The sequence below is a fragment of the Rutidosis leptorrhynchoides genome, chromosome 4, assembly GCF_046630445.1.
Source record: "Rutidosis leptorrhynchoides isolate AG116_Rl617_1_P2 chromosome 4, CSIRO_AGI_Rlap_v1, whole genome shotgun sequence".
NCBI classification, from domain to species: Eukaryota; Viridiplantae; Streptophyta; class Magnoliopsida; order Asterales; family Asteraceae; genus Rutidosis; species Rutidosis leptorrhynchoides.
In genome coordinates, this window is record NC_092336.1 from 390,429,895 (window position 1) to 390,431,056 (window position 1,162).

Below are 1,162 nucleotides of genomic sequence, written 5' to 3' on the forward strand. Positions count from 1 at the left end.
TAGTAATAATTTAATAATTATGATTATATTTATTTATATTGTGATTGTAATTGAAAAAAAAAAAAAAAAAAAAAAAAAAAAAAAAAACCTGTTTTGGAGAGAGAAAGAGAAGTTGAAGAAGTCTATATAAACAAACAAAAATGAGAACTTGCTTATACAGAGCTATATTAGAATTTCAACCTACTTTCCTTCTTCAAAAACCTTCAAATCAAATTTCCATGGCAGCTTCTAGAACCTACTTCGGTAGAGGTAACCACCGCTACTTATCTAGTGCAAAAGAAATCATCCAAGCACCAAGTTTAACCTTCGAATTCAACGAATTCGACGTCTGGAACGTCACATCGTCGCCGGAATTTCACAAATCCATCAAAACTTCACGAATCTCAAAGAAACAGTCACCGGAGACGGAGAATCGCGTAACGGCGTTATCGCTGCCGGTTGATGTTCCTGATTGGTCGATGATACTGAAACAAGAGCTCACGGCTAACCGTTCCGCCGTTAGCCACGGCGACAGTGATGATTTTGACGACGATCTGTTTTCCGATGACCTAATTCCGCCGCATGAGTATTTAGCGAAAGCGAGAATTGCGTCGTTTTCCGTACACGAAGGAATTGGAAGGACGTTAAAAGGTAGAGATCTGAGTAGAGTTCGTAATGCTGTTTGGAAGAAAACTGGATTTGAAGACTGAAAAAATTAATTCAACGAATTTATTATCGATAATTTTGATTCACAATTTTGGTATACGTAATCGAATATAGTAACTGTTGTGAGTATATTTTTGATTTTATGTTTTTTAGTTGAACAATATGTTCAATTATGGAGTATTAGATGTGCTTACACGGATTATATGCTACTGCGAGTGCAATTTGCAGTTTTTGATGAACTTTGTATCTGATGTTACACTTTTTAGATTTGTTCTTGAGAATGGGTATGATAATTGAAAGTTATTATTATTGGTGGTGTAAACATACTGATTTTGAAACTTGACGTTACACCATTGACTAGTCTTATTGTTGACTAATTTGTTTGTATTTGTTTAGCAATTTCATGGAATGCCTACCTGTTATGATTTTTATGATTATGATTTTATATTTAAAAGTAGGATTGCGAATCTGTTTTACATACATAGGCTTTTGAATACGGGGCAAAGTATTTCTTTTC

The 1,162-nt window shown here is 34.2% G+C and overlaps 1 protein-coding gene across 1 annotated transcript; it reads left to right on the plus strand.

The window, feature by feature from the left end:
* The first annotated feature begins 218 nt into the window (after window positions 1-218).
* Window positions 219-942, plus strand: LOC139841912 (protein S40-4-like). Its single transcript, XM_071832099.1, has 2 exons — window positions 219-659; window positions 799-942. Exons 1-2 carry the CDS (start codon window positions 219-221, stop codon window positions 940-942), a joined length of 585 nt encoding a protein of 194 aa, XP_071688200.1.
* The last annotated feature ends 220 nt before the right edge of the window (window positions 943-1,162 follow it).